This window comes from Corvus brachyrhynchos, unplaced genomic scaffold (assembly GCF_000691975.1).
Source record: "Corvus brachyrhynchos isolate BGI_N302 unplaced genomic scaffold, ASM69197v1 scaffold466, whole genome shotgun sequence".
NCBI classification, from domain to species: domain Eukaryota; kingdom Metazoa; phylum Chordata; class Aves; order Passeriformes; family Corvidae; genus Corvus; species Corvus brachyrhynchos.
The window spans coordinates 2,194,639-2,212,378 of record NW_008238635.1 but is presented as its reverse complement, the minus strand read 5'-3'; the positions used below and the strand labels follow the sequence as shown (position 1 = coordinate 2,212,378).

Sequence of the window (17,740 nt, the reverse complement as noted above, 5' to 3'; positions counted from 1 at the left end):
CGCCTCCTCTCCGACGCTGCCACGGGTGCAGTGAGGCGCGTGCAGTGCGAGGGGAATTGGATGACACATGTCCCGCTCTGTCCCGGCGGCTCTCGGAGGACAGCACACGAGTGTGCCGGCAAGTGGGCAACACTTCCCTCGGGACGGCCTGCCGGCTCAAAATAAACTTGAGTTATGGATTTATTCAGCTTGTAAAACCTCAGCTGGCATAAATAATTGAGAAAGCAAAGGTTTGTCTGTGAAGCGTACCTCAGGGAGCCGCTCCTGCCTCCCTCCCTCCCACCACCCTTTCTTATGAAAATGATCCCAGTTGCACTGATAGATAATAACAACACCAAGCAATTAAAAGCTATGGGTGGCTGGAGAGAGGAGAAAAGGTTCAGTTAATGAGCTTTTCCTCTTCCTGTGCCCAGGAGAGCCTCCGAAGTGACGAGGCGATTAAAGCGAAGAGATAATTATAGATTATGTGAAAATGGGTCCCTTGGGGGCCGGGGGCCTCGACATAAACAGTGAGTGTTGCGAGTGCCTCTCGGCTCCCCGCACACGTCCCGTTCCGCTCCGCCGCGGTGCCGCTCGCTCGGCAGCGCCGTGCCAAGCTCATGGGCGAAGCCACCTGTTAGCGGCACCCGGGGCCACTCCACAGCAAACCCACTGGGATGTGCCTTGGACCAGCCCCAGGAAAAGGGGAGACGATGCCCAAAGTAGAACCTGGTCTCAGCCCTCTGCCCTGAGCTTTGCGCTGAGGTAACCTGCGGAGGGGGAGGATGGGGACGGGACAAACCTGGGGGGTATTCTGTGCGCAAGGGTAAAATAATGTGAATTTCAAATCTCTTCTTTGCCCTTTTCAGTGGCAGCCTTGGTGCTGTTTAGAAAGCAAGGAGCTTTACAGCACTCCAGATAAGAAGGAAATTATCAACTGGCAGCAGATCTCTTCCATGAGCTGTTTAAAACCTGTTGGCTCAGCGCGTGTGTTTTGGACAGCTTTTGGAGAAGGTTTGCAGAGCCTTCCAAGCTTGGGGTGAGATGTCTTGGTTTAGGTTCTTCCAAATCCTTTTATTCAAGGATGGAAAAAGCTGCCCATGTGTTACTTGCAGGCAACAGGTATGCTTCAACTCATCCTTTAATCAGAATTACCATCTCTTACTGGGGATGGGGGAGAGCACAAGGAAATAGCTTTGGGGGCCATCAGCAAGGGAGAAGAGAAACTTTCTGGCTGTCCTCAGGAAATAGATGTAAAAACTCTACCTGCCTTTACTGACAGTCAAGTGCTTGCTGACTTGAAGACTCCTTTTTGCCTCAATAATCTGACATGGAAAGAAAATTGCATCCAAGTCTTCCTTTTAGCTACAGGTTTTACATTATGGTGCACATTTCCATTAGGTTGAGTTTCATGGTGTTTCCCATCTGAAGATGTCCTGAATACTGTATTTTTTATGTAAATTGAGGTGTTTCCAGAAAATACTGATGGAAATGCTATGGGTTCTCTCCACCATGACATTATCTGAGCATGTCTTTGCACTGTCACTTCTGTATTTCTCACGTGTTTCTGTCTGGTTTTTGCCTCTTTCTACCAGTTTCTGGGCCTTGCTGCTGGCTCTTACCATTTTTATGAGGAGTGCAAGTTCCTGCTAGGAACAGGTCTGATAAAATCATTGCCTCCTTTTTCTTTTCCTGTAGCTACTCCAGTGGAGGTATTATTATGTACACATACACACATGCAAAATAAAGGAAGGGGAAAAAACCGAGTTGCCTAGTTTTCAAGCTCCGTTTCTCATTTGTCCTGTGTGGTTTTCAATGCAGAGTCAGCAAATAACAGTAATTTGTCTTTATTCCATTCACACCGTTAAAGAAGAATGTCTTCCCTAGTATTGGTCCCTCCAAAAATCTGGATTTAACTCCTCTGAGATCTTTCTTCGGTTTCCCTTCCTGGTTTTAGCTGGATCAGATTGTTTTAAATGTCTGGAGTGCAGCTTCCTGTGACTATTTTATTTGTAGGCAAAATGTTCTCATTGTGACTGGAAAGGGCTTGTTTCTCTTTGTTAATATTTATAGGAAAGTTGGATATAATATATGCTTAATTTTTTTAAGGAGGGCATCAGGAGCAGAGGAGTGGTGTAAAGATTGAGAAATAAATGCAGAGTAGAAGAATGAAATTTCCCGAAACCTTATCTTCAGGTGGGGAAATTGGTATTCTGGATTAATTCCACTGTGGAGACTTCTGAAAGAAAAGTGGTTTTTTGGAATGGGGATATATAGAGCATTTGCAGAGTTGGTTATTCCAGAAGACTAAATCATGTCCAAATAGCTGTGTCAGGTCATTTTCCCCTTACAGACAGTAATGTCCTTGGGAAATGACTTTAAAAGTCCTGTCTGGAGGCTGTGGTGGGAAGATGGGCTGGTCGTGGTAGGTCAGGGTTGCTGTGCCCTCCCTGCTGGCACAGACCCTGCAGATGCTCCCTGTGGAGCACAGTCAGGTGCTTTATGGCTGCCGTGTCCCTCCTGGTATCTCTGGTGCTGCCCTGTGAGGTCTGTCGGGGCTCTGCAGCATGTGGAATGACCAGGTGGCATCGCTGCCAGGGAGGGAAGGGCACAGCCTGAGCTCCTGGATGTGACATGGAAAATCACCCGGGAGCAGCTGAGGATGGTTGTGGTCTTCTCCAGCGAGAAGGGACTGGGGTTTGCTTCGGTGTTACGGAAAAAAGAGCGATCTGTAGTAAATGAGGGGGGTGTGGCTGGCTGTGGGGAACCGAGTTCCTGTGCTGCATTGTCTGAAAAGCAGCTTCTCCCAAAAGGCTGCTGTCGGCAGCCAGGGTTGTGTTGGAGAGGTTGGACTAACAAGGTGGGACTGGAGGGACTTCCCAGCATATCACATCAGCCCTTGTTAGCAGGGGCAGGCATGTCTTGTGACCTCCATCATGAGTCTGTCAAGCTCCATCTCGAGCAGTATAAGCTTTTGCCTTTTCTAATCCCGCTGTGAGGTTCTTTTTTTCCTGGAATTCGAGGTAATTGCATTTAAAGCATGCAGTGATCTGATTCCCAGGAGCTTGTGTGTAACGAGCGGGTGAGACCTCCAACGAATGAGTTCATGACAGACTGGTTAAGAAACTGGGGGGCTCCTGTAGTGTCCTTAGGCCTAAACACAGATGTGAAATCCTGTGTGGCTCCCAGCTCTTCACTAGAAAGGTGCAGCTCAGGTGTCTCTGCAGGGACTGCCGGCGTACAAAGAGTGGGAGTGGTGTGCTGGAGAAGGGTGCTGCTGAGGGAGCAAGGTGAGAGGGAGGCCAGAGGAAGTGACTTCTTTGGAGAAAGCAGTGATCTGCCACTGGAGCAAGTATTCATGCTTTTTCCCACCCTTTTATGGCACCAAGGCAAGACACAGATGCTTGAGGTCTGAAGAATCAGAGTGTAAGTCAGTAAGCTAGATAAAGAACAATAAAAGGCAAAGCCAAAGTTGGGTCATGGTGCTCTGCCTGCCCTGATGGGAGCAGAGGACATGGCCTTGCTGGCATTTCATTTTTGGGGGACTGCAGCTCAAAGAGCATCACTTTTTGTTTGTAACCCATTGCTCAGAAATGCAAGTGTTATCTAGATTTTACTTTTCCTTCCTGGCATTCCTCAGCCTTCGAATTCAAAGCAACACAGATGAACAGAAGTATTGTTGCCTTTTAGCACCAGGGTTCAGTTCTCAAATTGCCCTGTTTATCCTGCTCAGAAGGCCCACAGCACACTGACCTCTTTAGTGGGTCTGGCCAGCTCCAGCAAGCTCCTTTCTGAGTAACTGGGGCTGTCAGTCTGAGTTCTGCTGAACATCCAGAAGGTCTTTAGTTAAGGTGATTGAAAACTGGGGGTGTCTGTGTGAGGCAACGACTCTTGTGTGTAACTCCTGTGAAGCTGCCAAGTCCCATAGCAATGCTGATGGGCTCATTTGAACCATGGTTTTCATCTGGAAACTAGAAAGAGAGAGAATTATGTGGACTTTTGGCTTACTTCTGGAAAACCTATGACCTATTTTCTTTATTCCCTGCTAGCAACACAGTGGTATCACTGTATTTATGCCTAGAGGTGTTATTCTTACAAGAATCTGTGAAAGATCTTAACTTCATTAGAGGTTCTGTTTGTTTGGCAGGTAAGGATGGAAGTTTTACTGTGTCTGAAGCCAGAGTATTGCTTTTTGCTGTAAGAGAAGCTGTAGGTGTGACTCAAGCGCATGTGACGCCATCATTTGATCTTTCTGCCTGCAAGCTGTCCTGAGTGAGCACGTGTTGGTGTAATATCCAGGATCCAATGTGTGTTCAGCCAGGGACAGACTGCCTTGCAGGTGTCCTGTTGGTCCTGCTGTTTTCTCCAAGCCACGTTAGTGGCCTCTGTCCTGGATGGATGGCATTGGAAGGGGCTTTGGTGTGACCCAGAGCGGCTCTTACAAGAAGAGCGGCTTTAGCCTTTGCTCTTCTGTGGGATTGCAGTGATTTATACCAGAACTTGAACATGGTTTTTTCTGGCTAACTTCGTACATTTCTTGTGTCATTTCACGGGAATAAACTGACATTTGTCTGGACATAATACTGTTAAAAACAACCTTGGTTTTTCTGGGAAGCAGGATCTTCTGTTTCTTAACCTGGGGGTGGGGGGAAAGCACATTATTCTGCATGTGCAGTACTAGATACCTGTTTCAGTCCAGTCACAGCACTGTATATCTGTAACAAAGTTAGAGCATATAGTGTGCATGTGGCCTTTGTGTTGCACAGTAACATCGTGCTTGTTTTGCTTTTGTTTCCTGAATAGGGAAGAGGACAAGAACATTTTTGATTACTGCAGAGAGAACAACATTGACTATGTAACCAAAGCCATTCAATCAAAAAAAGTGGATGTGAACGTCACAGATGAGGAGGTATGGAGAAGAGATAAGGACTATCAATCTTTTATCTGTTTTGTGTATTAATTCAGTGCTACTCCTTTTTAAAATTCCTGGGTTAGGATTGTTATTACAACAGTTGGACAAACACTTGGTCATTGAGACAGGGTAATCTATTTGAAAACAGCTTTCCCCTGGATTTCTGGTAGTGTGTGTGTCTGACTGTGGGGCTGTAGCATGTCAGATCAGAAACTTAGTTTCTATGTTATTTTCAGCAATACCATCTGCCACTTGCAGGGTAAGATCTTCTGGGTACCTCCCTTTCCTCACTTTGTACACTAAATGTGGTCAAACAGAAGTAGAAAGTGAGGAAAGCAGCTCTTTTGGCCCATGAAGTCTGTTCAGGTTGAAGGAGGATTTCTGACATGCCGCCAGCTTTTCATCATTCTCAGATGGAAGGCAAGTGAGTGACACTGGCTTTCCAGCTTCACAAAAACACTGACAATGTCCAGTCTTTCTCTGCTCACCAAACTCAAAACGCCATTTCCCCACGGGGAGGTAATACAGGCAAGTGAAAACTGTGTCTAAAACTGTGAATTGGCTTCATCCTTTTCTTGGTAACAGTAAACAGCTGGTGGGGGCAGTTTCCTGTTCATCCTTCAGGAGTTGTGGCCTTACCAGGTTTGTCACCTTGGTTTCCCTGCTTGCACTCTGCCACCTAGCCGTGCCCCTGGTCCAGCCTGAGCACAGCTCCTTCCAGCACGCTGTGTTTTGGTGAACAGATGAAGTGCTTAGACATTCATAGACTGAGACGCCACAAATTCAGTTGGGTTCTGCTGTAGCTCTAAGCAGATTTCTGCCCTCTGAGCCATGACAGCCCCGGCTGGGGCTCTGAATGCTGATGGCAGGGCCTTTTATTATTAATCAGGAATTCATGTGAATTAATTTTCAGAAGAGAGGAGGGAGGGTGTTCACAATCAGAGTTGGAATTTCACATCATAAATTCAATGAACTGAAACTGTCATGTGCCACACAGTCACTGCAACAGTGCTGTTCCTGAGCTCCATCCTCCTGCTGAGCACAGCTTACAGAAGGAGATGTCCAGGGCAGTCCCACAGAAAATACAGCGTGAGTCTGTTAATTAATAGAAGCTCATTTTTAGGATCACATGCTTGCAATAAGTGCATGTTAGCATTGCTTTGTTTCCACTGGCAAGGTGCTTTTTGTAGGTAGCAGCATTCAGAAGCTTGTATCTTCCTTTCTGTTCAAGTAACAGCTGAGCTTGTTTTCAGCCAAAGAAATACTGTTTAAAAAAAAAAAAATCAAAATATTTTGTGGAAGCTGAAATATCTAAACTATGTAAAAACTACCAGATGACTTCCTCTTTGGGAATTATCCATGAGTCCCAGATGTAAAAGAAGTCCTATTTCTAACTAATGGGTATTAGCACATGGCTGTTGCAGAGTATGGGATTGCTTCAGCACAGGCAGGAGCCAAAAACATCTTCCTACCTGTGAAGGACTTGTGGGAGGATTCCCACTGGGGCAAAACTCTCCCAGAGATTAAATTCTCACAGCTTCAACAATTTTGGTTTACCCCAACAAATGGGCAAATAGGGGAAGTAAGTTTTATTTTTTTTTAGAAACTGCTTGCTTGCTTCCTTATGCTGAGTCTGACTGGTCCAAAAAGCAAAAAACTAGCGTACCAAAAGGAAAAATCAGAAAGAAATAGTTATTTCATTATATGTTAAGGATCTGAAACCATCACCAGTGTTGTTTGGTATCCAAACATGTTCTTCCCAGTCTGGGAGGTAGCTTATTTTCCAATATCATGCAGCTTGATTGAAGTTTTAGGACCCATTTTAGACTAGAGGTAACCCAGACTGAGCCTTTCGTGAAGTGTTCTTAAGCATAATCTTGTCATTTTTATTAAGGATTTTGGTGTTACTGTGTAAATACCTCCTGCCAAATCCGAAAGCTGCCTCACCTGGCCTCTGGACATAATTCACGCTGCCAATCCTTTGATTTAAATGCCTATAAATTTAAAATACCAGCAGGGTACATGCAAAGAGTTAACTTCTTATGAAACAAAATCTACTGAAGCACCAAATAGTCTCGTGCTAAGCTGCAGAGACGCTCGGCTCAGCCTTTCCTTGGACAATAAAGACTTGGCTGGGGTTGTAGGGTGTTTAGATTTTACTTTTATGTGATATGTTAGTACTAATTGTTAGATCTAATTGTATCCTCCCGTTTTGTGCAAACCTGGAATAGGTCAGAGAAAGGAGAAAAGAAATCAACAATAAAAATGTAAAGTGGGGATGAGCCAACTTAGGCAAAGCAAAAGGATTTCAGCAAGGGCAGCAGAAGATTCTGGGGTTTACATAGGTGCACTGGGAAACTTCCAAAGCATAAGTGGCCTTCTCCCCACGAGAGTAAAGCTCTTCATGTGCAGCATTAAAGCCAGCATACCTGCTAACAGTTTGGATATGATAAACTTCAATTTAGAATTAAACAAAGAATCTAATGACAGTAATCATGTACAAGCTTCCATTTACCGTGTCTAAATTGCCCAGAGTTCAACAGAATCACTTGCATTCACTTATAAGAAGTAGCACAGGCTAAAGCAACCTGTTTTCCTTCTGTATGTCAGCAGGACTAATGGAATAAGAAATGAACTGTGGCTGTGAAGTCACCCCAGGCACATCCTGAGAGTGCGGCTCACTTGCTGCCTATTTGAAAATGGTACTTCTTCAACTTCTAACAAACCAGGAGTTGCTCAAAGGCAGAGATGAGTTGCTTTTGTAATTTGTGCCAAAAGCTGTGGGAGTTGTAGCTAGATAATTTTTATTTAATTGTTGGATAAATCCCAGTAAACAAGTATGTTACCTGTGTGCAGTGTTTAAGCCCTTGCCAAAGCTTTAATGAAAGGCTTAGTCCCCGATCCTCATGCTTTTGAGACAGCAAGTGCCAAACTGGTGCCAGCTTGCCAAGGAAAGGACAGAGGGGAAAATGGATTTGAAGAAGGGTCACATACTTCTGGATTTATAGGCTTTCTCCCGTTAGAAAAACTTCAGCAAATGTTTCAGAGCTCTGAAAGTGATTGACTTCCAAGTTGAGTTTACCTGTATAATTGCAACAACCCTTCCATTCGCTGTTCCTGCTGTCACAGGGGGTTGCAGCCATTCTGTGGGTATCTGTCTTTTCTTAATTACTGCTAATAGAACACTTGCCACAAGTTAGAGTGGCTCATTGCTATCCAACCATTACAGCTGCAAACATCGTCCCCAGAGGTGTGGCTGTAGGCTGTAGCACATCCATTCGGTTTGGCTTTGTTCTCCCCTTTCTCTGCTCGGGCTAATTGATGTGAAAATCATTCCCATCCATTTGTCTGCCGACTCGGTGTATGGGAGACAAATCCCTGTCCTGTGCTTTGTTTGTGAACACCCTGTGACTTGGAGCTGAGCAGAATTGATGTGCTGTTGGCTTGAGAAACTGCTGCAGGAGCTGGCCAAGCTGGCAGCGGTTAGCCAAGCAAAGCACAGAAGATTTAAGAGGCAGGGTTAGTGCACTGGGGCTATTTTTATGCTTTTTTTTTATTAAATACTTCAAAGGCAGGGGGAAATGCATCCTCTCAAGTAACTTCTGCACCAACTGCTGTGTTTGAATTGCAGGGAGGGAGTACCTTGATGTTTGATGGTGTCTAGTCAAGACCTCACTGCTGCAGCGCTTTCCTACGTGAAATTATTCATGTTGCTTTGAGTCTCTCACTGCTTAATGACATAGTCATGTGAGAATTGTTTTGTGAAAGCTCAATCGGTGGCCCTTAAGATTTCTGCCACGTTATTTAAGCACACAAACACATGCTATGTGCTGTTATAAAGCAGCAGCTGTGCAGAGGTGATATCCATGCTCTACAAAGACTGGGACTGTATGTTCAGTTTAAGCTTGTCTTATCGCTAAGGTTTATTTTAAGAAAGACGTGGGAAACAAGTGGGTTTTGTAGCTGTGTATCTGCCTAAGTATGTTAGCTAGAGCTGTTGACTGTTGTTGACTTTTCTGATGCCCTGCAAATAGTAGTGAATATTATCTAGTTTCCATAGAGCCGTTAAGGTTGAAAAAGACCTCTAAGATCATCGAGTCCAACCATTTTAAATACCGATTTTTTAGTAGTGCTTTTTGTTATGCTGTAAGTGGGTTGAGATTCTTCTGCAGGTGTTTTTCCTTCCACATCCATAGTGTGCTCTTGCACAGAAGGTCTCCAAAGCCCCTTGCACCCCGTGTCGAGGGCGTAGCATGCTGCAGACATTTCTTGGGTGGAACGTGTCAGCTGTTTAATAGTGCACAATTACAATGCAGAGCCATTTAAGGCACTAATTAGAAAATATTGTATCCATTTAGAGTTGCAGAGAAAATATATAGGTAAGCAGAGTGTAATTACCCAGAGTGGAATTGGCCCAAGACTTGAAATCCATACTCCTGCGAATAGCACAAGGAGATTTTTAATGGCTATAGATGATGAGGCTTCAGGGTTTTGTCCTGTTCAAAAGGCACCATGTGTAGCAGAACCAGCCTTCCAGTATCATGGCCAGGACAAGTTGCACAGTGCTCTGGTACCCTGAGCTGTCACAATTAACTGTTGGTTTTCCCTTATTGCTCTCAGCCAAGTTCAGCACCAATAAAATGAGATTCTCCTTGTCCAGAGACAATTGCAAACCAACATATTTTAGCCACTAATCTGTAGCATGAGTTTTGATACAAAGGGTAGAAGTGCCTTTATCATGTAATTGTACAGTCAGTGCATTTGAATAATTGCAATATTATTCCTCTACACATACATCAAAACATCGAAATCATCTGTTGAAGTATTTATTGCTATTGTGCATATTGCAGATGTGCCTCTTTCTTTTGACATAAACATCTGTGCTATGAAAAAAGTTGGTATTTGTCCGACCAAAATGCTAGGTCTTAAGTAATTACCCGTCCAGAGATGAGTTAAGGCTGCTAAATGTGAATTAAAGATCTCTCCATATTTACCAATTATTTTAAGTTGTACTCTTTCCCCCTTGTAGACTTTGATAGTGGTGTTGAGGGCAAGAACATGAATCATTAAATGGCCTGTGGATGTCATCAGTGCTTCCATGGAAAGTCACTGTCAGAAATTCATTCTAATGCAAGGTTAATTAGTGTAACATTAAAATTACATGTTACAAAAATTAATTAGTTGCTGGGTCAAAAAGTGTGCATTTCCTGACTTAAAATCATGCTCTACCTCTGCTGCCCTGCCCAGGAATATCCAGCAGAAGCAGTGTGAGCTTTGGTCACAGGTGTCTTCTGCTCCTCCTGCTTTCTGGCACCATGGCCGGGAAATTTGGCTCACAGTTCCCATTAGCAGATAAATGAGTTGCTCACCTTGCTCCCCACTGCTTTGTCAAGAGATTTATGACCAGGCATGGGCTAATTTAAACGATTTCTTCTGTGAGGGTCTGTGACTGTTTTCCATGGCATATTGGAAAACACAGGTCAGTCTGATGGTGTCACAGCTTGAGGGGGGTGATATCTGGTCATCTGTGATTTCCAAGGAATCCCCTGCACGTGTGCTGTCCTAAATCAGGACAGACTGATAGAACATTAAGGCTAATTTACTAAGTGTACATAGAAGCTTTTCTTCTTTGTTTGCTATCTCAAACTACTTTGAGTTACATTTCTCAGGGATCCTAAGCTACCTCCCACGTCCTTGGGCATGCAGGAAGATCTGAACTTCCATTGCATCCCATCTCATGGTGGCAGATACCTATAGAAAGGGGATGGGAAGAAAACTGGAGTTTTGGGAGGGGCTGGAGGCGTGGATGCAGCAGCCTGCCCAAGAGAGGACCGTCGGGGGTGCCTGCCCAGACACCCAGTTTCAGTCTTCTCTTGCAGCAGAGGCAGGACCCGTGGGTTGAGTGTTTCAGACCTGCCAGAGGAATGAGCTGTTTGGGGACTTGGCATCCGGGTGACTTAGGCAGCGTTGAATATCCGACTCTTGCTGTGTAAGCCACTGCTCTCAGAGAAGTCAGAGGTGCCAAAATCCTAAATCTATATGGGAAAACAAATAATATCCTGGCTCCTGCGTTTCATACTTTGCTGCTTTTCCCCTCTGAATTTTTTGCTGGCTTGTGGGTTTGGTGCTAAATTAATGAAAAATTAAACCGTGTGTCACTTTGACGCTCCCAGCATTATTGTGCAAGTCCAAATCACCAGCAGTAGTAAGTAGCATACTAATATTATTTTGGGGTTTTTTTTAAGTCTGTGTTAATTTTGGTATTGGTGCTTATTACTTAATAGCAAGACTGATTTTCCATGGGGATTTTTTGCTTGGGTTTGTTATTTTTTTCCTGGCTGTTTCAGGGCCGGGCTCTGCTCCACTGGGCATGTGACAGAGGACACAAGGAGCTGGTTTCAGTACTGCTACAGAACGCTGCTGACGTGAACATCCAGGTAAGAAGGAACACAGAGGTAAACTGGGTTGATGTTTTATGCAGCCTCCTGACCAAATGTTTCCATGAAACTGAAGTCTTCCCCAACTCCACAGCAAGTTCTCTCAGGGTATTTATCACAGAAAAGCTGCTCCATTCTGGTGAGACCCCACCTGCAGAGCTGCATCCAGCTCTGGGGCCCCAGCACAGGAAGGGCATGGACCTGTTGGAGCGAGTCCAGAGGAGGCCACAAAGTTGATTAGAGGGATGGAGCACCTCTCCTCTGAGGCTGAGAGAATTGGGATTGTTCATCTTTGAAAAGAGAAGGCTTCAGGGTGACCTAATTGCAGCCTTCCAATACCTACAAGAAAGATGGAGAGAGACTGTTTACAAGATCATGTAGTGACAGGACAAGGGGGAATGACTTAAACTGAAAGAGAGTAGGTTTAGATTAGATATTCAGAAAAAAAATTCTTCCCTGTGACAGTGGCGAGGCACTGGCACAGGATGCCCAGAGAAGCTGTAGCTGCCCCATGCCTGGAAGTGTTCAAAGGCCAGGCTGGATGGAGCTTGGAGCAGCCTGGTCTAGTGGAAGGTGTTGCTGCCCATAGCAGGGGTTTGGAAACTAGATGATCTCTAATGTCCTTTCCAACCCAAGCCATTCTGGGATTCTCTTGTAAGAACATCCAAAAAAGGTAACCTGGGAAAAATAACAGAATTTTGAGCCACTGAGGTTTGCAGCCCACGTGTCTGAGCTTAGCTGACACCAGTTTCAGGGTATCTGAATTGAGCGGGTTTTGACCTAAACTGGTTCAGCAACCACTTTGCAAATGGTTTCTTCCAGCCAGTCGTCCTGGGTCTGCCAGTGCTCCTGAGTCAACACCCTCAGTTCTGTCAGCTTGTTGTAGTTAAGGGCTGGCCTGTGTAAATGTGATCGTGTTCAGAAATAATTGTCCAACATACTTCTGTCAGATCACGACTGACTGCACTTTACCATCATGGCGCTTATTGGCTCTGCTCCCCTTCCCAGCTTGGACATAGATACACCTCTGCTGATGAATCTTGGAGCTCTCACTGGTGAGATCTGAGCAGCCTTCAGTAGATGCTTTGGGAATTTGTATGAGGTGGATCTGAAGCAGAGTTGCAGTCTGAAGGCTTGTCAGCAGAGCTGTAGCATTCACAGGCTACAGACAGTTGTGTTGGTATTTACACACACATAAAATTGTTGTAAAAAAGTCTGTCTTGCCCTTTCCTGGGCAGCATTGCTGGTGGGACGGGAATGAGAAAGCACAGCTCTGCCGTGGCTGATGAGATGTGTATGTTCATGCTTAGGTCTCCAGGGTTTCAGTTGTAGTAATGGATTTTATCGGGGTTTTTCCCTCCAGAGAAGAGGGATAGAGTGAAGCCAGTGCAAATGGGGGGCTTTGCACGCCCTGTCCATCTCCTTTCAGACAGAGCTAGTGAGTGGTGTGTTGGACACAGGCAGGAACAGCTTTGCATTGAAATTGGGAAGGAGTGGAATCAGGCAGCTGCCCACTCCCTTCGCCCTGGCAGCCTGGGAGATGGTTCTGGGTTCTCTCAGAAACATCTCTTCTCTTTGACACTTGTCTCATTCCTTTGGAGGTAAAGTCTGACTCTTAGAAGAAAAAGCAAAGGGAGAATCATCGTATTTTTTTTTCCTTTGAGCATTAATTTTCTGTTAAATTCTTCTCTTTACTTTTTGATGCATTGCACATTTTCTAACCAGATTATTTTTGGCCAGTAACAAAAGGTTAATAATAGCCATAAAAAGAAAAATCAATCTTTGATATGTTTTTCCCCACCAAGGTAATAAAGGAGAATTTTTTATAAAGGTCTCTGTTTGCACGTAGGTGTGTTCCCAGAGAAGGCAGACACATTTTTATTCTCAACCATATATAAATTGCAATAACATTTCAAGACTTTGTGACAATGTTTATTTCTCCTTTTTTAATTTTTTTTTTTTTTTTGACCTTTGCCCTGGAAGAATTCACATCCAAAGCAAAAGCAGGAAAAATTTAAAGAGCAACCAGAAGAAAAAGTGAGAGGAAGAAACTGCCTTCCTAACAGGCCATAACACCGCAGCACCTGCTATGAGACATTACCGAAGGCACTGTCAGTGAATGCATGGGCTGCAAAGAGCAGTGGGTTTGGTGTGAGGGAATACCTGCTGAGTGGGTGATGCTGTTTTTCTAGAGTGATGTGCTCCCAGCAGAGGTTCCCTTCACACCTGTGTCCAAGCAGCCTCCACGATTCCCACCTGCCTCTCCAGGTCTTCAGGGGTTCTTCTGTCTTGTTCAGTTTTGCAGCAGCACCTTCGTGCAGGCAGCGTGAGACATAAAGAATAAATTAGGGATTAGGAGGGTTATGAGCAGGTAGTGAAGGAGAGGAATGTTACAGACCAATTTTTTTTTAATGCCTATGTTTTAGTATGCTTCTAAAAAGTTAGTCAAACAGCATGACAGATTTACACTCTCTTCCATTACCTTCTTAATAAATGTTCTTCCATCTTGGCTCTTCTGCAGTGCACTAAAGGATTTAGCTGCCCTAAGCAGGCAGTGACAGTGATGCTCTGCTGGGTGACCTGGAGCAAGTCTTACCTGTTCACTGTGCCTGCAGATGTGCCTTAATCCCTTTTTGCTGCCTTATTTTAGTTACCTTTGTACTATCGATTGTCAAAGTCTCTGGATCAAGAGGGTCTGCAAGAGTCAACTTATTGCTCTTTGTTGATAAACAGGCAGCTTTAGGAGTAGGAAGAGTGGTCTCCTGGCTCTGCTCATTCTTGTAGCATGCTCAAAACCACTTTAGTTCTGGGAATAACCCATGCCTGTGGACTGCAGTGATCCAATGCCTGTGCTCTGTTTTTTAACAGTGGTGCTGCAGTTTCCAAAGGGTGCTTCACTAATGTCACTGAACAGCTGCAGCCACTGAATGCTCTGGTTGTTCATAATTAGCTCTAATAGCACATTTGAAAAGAGGTGGTAAAGCAATTGCCATGGGTGAGGGGATACAGAAAGGCAACAGGCTGCTTTGCTTTGTTGAGAAGGGGCATTTGTGTAATTGAATTACCTAAGTCTTCAGTGCCAGAGGCCATGTCGCAGTGGGTGGTGGGATGGTGTTTTGGAGCTCTGCTGGGAATACCCAGAGCTTGGGGCTCAGTCTGAGAACAGCCTCCTTCACTGGAACTGTTTGCCTAAAACAGCAAGGTAACAGTTGGTAACATAAAGTTATGGTAAAAGATAATCATGTTATGGTAAAAGCATAACACAGTGGTAACATAACAGTTACAAAGGAGTGCAGCAACACGACTATAATACCCATTTCTAGCTTTAAAACATATGAAGACACAAGTTTTCCTTGCAGAGGATGAGCAACAAAGGAAAACCGCTTTCCTCTATGGGGAGAGCATCTCCTGGATGTGAGGTGCTGCTCAAGCAGCTTTCAGAGGAGCTCCTTCAGTGTTTTTGGGGGATGTAGACCACAGGCTTTGCTCCTGGACTTTCTGTGGCTGCATTTTGTTCCATTTGTGGGTGCTCCTTTCTCCAAAATAATAATCCACGTGTTCATGCATGCCCTTGGGAGTGTATGGGGAACTATCCTGGAGTGGTGCTAAGCAACTCAGCTTACTGTGGTAGAGCTTTTCAAGCCTATCTGGCCACGTGAGCAAGTTTTAACATAAATACTGTGAGCTGTAAAGGGAATGGTATCACTTGGCACACAGGATCATTAAGGGCTGTGTACATACATATCCATGTGGTAGAGCTGCTGAGTTTAAACTGTATCTTAAGTATTTTATGATTTTTAAACTGCATCATTGTGCAATTATCAATGTTATGGTAATAATTTTCTGTGCTGAAATTTTTCTGTAATTATAACTAAAAGGATGAAAAAAGCTGTAACTGATCTTCAGTTTTTATTTGCTGACTTTTCACTTTCCCAATAAAGTGCAGATCAGTGCACTGAGGCATTAAACACACTGGTCAGCAAGTTCTCAGTGGTCACTCATGGACCCTTCAGGTGTTTGAGAAGGAAACTTGAGACGAAAGCTGAAAATCATCAGGTTAAGAAATCTGTTGTTAGTATATGTGGGGTTTATTTTATTCATTCCTATATAGTTGTAATTTCTGGTGTCAATGCTGTCTGCAGAGAGCATTGGTTGATTTTTGGTGCCAGTGCTGGATTTGTATCTTGTACCAATTCATGCAAGGCTGCTCAGTCATATTTATGGACTGAGGTGATGCTTGTCAGCATATTTTGAGTTGAATCGGGTTTTTTTTTTCTTTTTTATTTTTTTTAAAGATATTTAGAGTAACAGGAGGAGCATGGTTGCTTCTCCAGGTTGTCTTTCTCCCGGTTCCTGACTTTCCTCCTCTATTTGCATCCTAGCACTGGTGAGTCAGAGGGCTCCTGGAGATGTGGAACATGGAGCAGCCATCCCCTTGTAATGCCTTCACTGACTGGGGATAAAAAAAAGAAAAAACCTTTTCAAATTGAGACAATACAAACATAATAAATGGCAGGGAGGGTTCATCTCCCTCATGACTCAATCCTTCTCAAACAACATTATTATTGACTGGCCTATTGGTTGCCAAAAAGGAAAATCAATTGTACTAGAAGTAGTTGCTGGGCCACAGATCACAGTACTAACCCAGCAGAGACAGGTTGATTTTTATCAACTATCCAAAGACTAATTTCCACCATTAGCTAAAAATGAAGCAGAAATTATGGATATGTCGAAGATGGCTAAGATTGGTGGTCTGTTGGTTTTGTGTGTTTGTATAGGTTTTCTGTTTTCCTGCCTGACTCTTAAAAGGACTGTGTCTGTATAGGACAAAAAGCAGCAAGGAATAGTCAGGCCTGCTTGCATGCTCGTTTTTTTTTCTTTTCAGCCTTGTTCGTTTGGATTTCACAGCAAGGGTCTTGTGTTGGAGGCGTGCAGATATTTAAAAATTAAGCTGGTCTCAGCAAACGTGCATCCCGTCCCTGCCTCCTGCACCGAACATCTGTCATGCCCTCATGATTCTGTGCCTGTAGGGAGATGGAGAAATTGATGTGGATGTTTTGACTGTTGTGACCAAGGACCACACGTCTTTCCCCCTCCCCAGTGAGATGGGGATGCAAACACACTTGTGGGTAGGGTGCCAGCTGCCAAAGTCCTCTGCTGTTATGACCATTCTCTAAACCTGGCTGAGATTAAATAGGAACACGACAGCCTCGTGCCCTTGCAGTTAATGTCCCTAGGATCAATTTCTCCCTACATACACTAAAAGCCTGGCTCATAAAGCCACAAGGGGCCCTGTCCTGGACCTGATACTGCAGCAGAGGCTTTGGCATTGCTCACAGCAAGCAAAGGGTGTCACAGGTACTGCTGAATTGACCATTGCTGTGGGAGGGAGCTACAGTGGGAAGTGCATGGGGGCACTACACAGAGCTGAAAAGCAAAGCAATGAGAGCAGATTCATTAACCACAGTAGTGTCCTTCTTCCCTTAACCACCCCCCACCCCGATCCCTGTGTCAGTATTTCCATGGTCAGTTTTGTCAAGCAGATCTCCAAAGACTCTGCAGCCTCGTACCCCTTCAGCCTTGACACCGTTGCCAGTGGGTGTGAAAGCCATTAGCCAAAAGAAAGGAGAACTCTGCTTAGTGACAGAGGGTAGCATTCTACATTAAAGCATTGACATGGTGCCAGTCACACAGTTATTACAAGTGGCACAGCTCCATGTCTCTCCTGCGGGTCTCTCTGTGGAATGTAGATTGGCAGCAGGTTGAATGTTAAATGGTCACCACTCAGCAGATGCTGTTTTTACCTACTGGGAGAAAAGTCCCTTTCAGCAGAAACATTTGCAAAATATTGGCACTCTCAGTATATGCTGGGAAATGCAGAGATTGATCCCTGTTTTGCTCCTTGGCTTCTGAAGACACCTCAGGCTTCATCAACAGTAACCATAGGTTGTACAGATGATGAGATGTTTCCTTCTGCTTGTCCAGGCTGGGCTTTTTAGCATTGTTTCTTCCCATCTTCCAGCCTGACGTGTCCAGTCTGTTTCTTCTGCTCCCTGTAGACAGATGGATCATTGCTTCAGGGCTGGTGCAGCAGAGCAGTTGGCACCCTTGCTCAGGCAGCCCATGTGCCTGCAAAGCAGCTCACCAGCCAGGAACTGCTGCAGGCTCCCGTGTCTTGCAAAACCAGCGTTTGAAAAGTGAAATCCAAGAGCTGGTCCTGAAGAAACTCGCAGTGGTCTCTGCTGCTTTACACTCAAGGCCTAGAGATGCTTTCAGGGTAATCAAAGCACAGGGTTTAAAAAGCCGGGACCGAGGACAGCGGCACATTTTAGTGGCTTGTGGGCATCACCTCGTACTGAGGGCTGTGCTGTGCAGAGGGAGGCACTTTCCATGGCCAGTGCTGGGGCAGGAA

At 44.8% G+C, this 17,740-nt stretch overlaps 1 protein-coding gene across 1 annotated transcript in view; it reads left to right on the top strand.

Moving 5' to 3' along the window:
* The window catches only part of ACBD6 (acyl-CoA binding domain containing 6), an 83,158-nt gene that overhangs the window by 32,455 nt on the left and 32,963 nt on the right, over positions 1-17,740 (top strand). Inside the window, exons 6-7 of the mRNA XM_017737402.1 lie at positions 4,783-4,888; positions 11,239-11,328. Of these exons, the coding sequence (XP_017592891.1) occupies positions 4,783-4,888; positions 11,239-11,328 (196 nt within the window). The remainder of the gene's footprint in view (positions 1-4,782; positions 4,889-11,238; positions 11,329-17,740) is intronic.